The sequence below is a fragment of the Poecilia formosa genome, unplaced genomic scaffold, assembly GCF_000485575.1.
Source record: "Poecilia formosa unplaced genomic scaffold, Poecilia_formosa-5.1.2 Scaffold374, whole genome shotgun sequence".
NCBI classification, from domain to species: Eukaryota; Metazoa; Chordata; class Actinopteri; order Cyprinodontiformes; family Poeciliidae; genus Poecilia; species Poecilia formosa.
In genome coordinates this window covers 535,102-537,322 of record NW_006800313.1, presented here as the reverse complement: position 1 = coordinate 537,322, position 2,221 = coordinate 535,102, and the positions used below count along the sequence as shown (strand labels likewise).

Sequence of the window (2,221 nt, the reverse complement as noted above, 5' to 3'; positions counted from 1 at the left end):
TTATAAATGCTTAGATGTGAACTATATAATGACGGAAATATGTGTACCCCCCCCCCCACCGGCCTGCACTGCTGAGCTTTTGTTTTGTTATTGTTGTTATTAAACAAAAATTAATAAACATATCTACAAAAAAAAAGAAGTGACTGATTGTAGAAAAGCAAATCTAGATTAACTGAATGACAGTGAGGTTTGCAGCAGCAGCAGGTTCCTCACTTTGTCCTGAAGCTGTGGTTCTGTTGGGCCGGGTCAGAGAGGAACCGTCCTCTTCAGTCTGACAGCTGCCAGTCGGTTGGAGCCTCGTCTCTGTGATGAAGCTTCATCAGGTCACGTCTCCTTAGGAAATAATGGCCTCCATTGGCTTTCAGCAGCTTTAAGAAGAACCCAAGGCCATTAATGAATAAACTGAGTGGTTCTGATCCAGTTATCAAGTCGGGTCTCCAGCTGATGATCAGAACCAGCAGCCAAACCCTTCAGTCTATGTAGGTTATTGTTCTATGAGCAGCAGCCTGGATGAGCTGAGCTGTTATAGAGCAACGAATGAAGGAGAGAATCTGAGCGTTGGCGTTTCAATCAGCAAACACTGAACACATGAAGAAGAAACACACACAGCTTCTCTTTAATCACAATTTATTAACACAACAGCCCAACTTTACAGTTAAATTACTGCATCAATAAAGTCTGATGGTCACTAAACTGGGAACTTTAAATTGAAACTACAAATAATCGGCAGAAAACCGAATAAATATCAATCGGGCTGCTCAGAGAGGGAGAGAGAGGCTAAGCTAGCTGAAGCTACACTAGCTAAGGGTATGTTTGAGTCCTACTGACCCAGACTGGGACCATCTAGAGCAGGGCTGTTGAACTGGAGGCACTCGGACCACTTCTGGCCCACAGGCGGCTTCCGTCCGGCCCTCTGATGAGTTCACTAGAGCAAAATATAATCTGAGAAAATGTTCATGAGACAGAACTAGTTAAAGTTCAACATTTTAAATGAATAAAAAAACATTAGATTCTTTTTTATTTAAATTGAATTTTGTTTAAAATAAAAATACAATAAAAACAACAGAATAACTTCTAAATCTGAAATAAAATCAAAAGTTTTCAGAGTGGCCATCTTGTCTTATAGATGATCTGTGCTGGGAGGTCAGTTGTATCAGCCAATCATCATTCAGTATTCCTGACATCAAAGAACTCTGCTCCGTGATTGGAGGATTGTAGCTTTAGTCTTTAACATCATCAGATCAGTTTAATAAATTTACTGTATTTTTATTATTTATTTGTTCATATTTCAGTTTTAACTGCATCCTGTTGGCTTCAGTTAATCTTTTATCCTTTATTCAGATTGGAGAACTGCAGTTGGTCAGAGACCAGCTGGACGTCTCTGTTAACAGCACTGCAGTCCAACCCGACCCATCTGACAAAACTGGACCTGAGCGACACCAACCTGGAAGAATCTGCAGTGATGGAGCTCTGTGGTTTTCTACAGACCGAAGGCTGCAGACTAGAACAATTAAAGTAAGAAACCAAGTTTTAGTGTGAAGATAATAAAATGTGAANATGATCCAGATTGATTTCATTAGAACTGAATTTATTTCTTCTCTCATCACAGACTTGGTGGCTGTTTGATCCAAAAGGCTGAATGTGAAGTTTTGGCTTCAGCTCTGAAGTCCAACCCAGATCTGACTGAACTGGAAATAAGTCAGATCAACATAAATAGAGGTGGAGACTCTGATCTGAAGAATGTGTCTGAGATCCTGGAGAGTTCAGTCAGTAAAGTGAAGAAACTGGGGTTTGTTTTCTCCATTTATACCATAAAATTGATATTTTAATCCTTAGTTTAATTAATAATTGAATTGTAATATTTTAAGACAACCTGTTTAAATGTCAGATAAAACCTCAAAAACGTTTTACCTTATAAATGAATTATTTTCTTATTTCAGACTTTGAGATCATTGAACTTTGTTTTTCAGTTTTTAAAATGTTTCTGACTGATGAACAAAATGAGTAAAATAATTCAAATGAAGTTAATTAACAATGGAGATGTTTCAGTTTGGTTGGTAAAGATTCAGATTGTTTTATTTCTGATTCTCATCTTTACATGAAGAAGGAAATTTTTTCCTCCAGCGGAGCCACAAACACTGACCAGTTCAAATCATAATTAATGAAACATCTAAGAAGTGACTGATTGTAGAAAAGCAGATCTAGACTAGCTGAATGACAG

General features: G+C 37.9%; 1 protein-coding gene across 1 annotated transcript in view; it reads left to right on the top strand.

The window, feature by feature from the left end:
- LOC103154129 (ribonuclease inhibitor-like) overlaps nt 1-2,221 on the top strand; it is a 30,759-nt gene that overhangs the window by 21,020 nt on the left and 7,518 nt on the right. Inside the window, exon 4 of the mRNA XM_016662434.1 lies at nt 1,610-1,789. Within this exon, the coding sequence (XP_016517920.1) occupies nt 1,610-1,789 (180 nt within the window). The remainder of the gene's footprint in view (nt 1-1,609; nt 1,790-2,221) is intronic.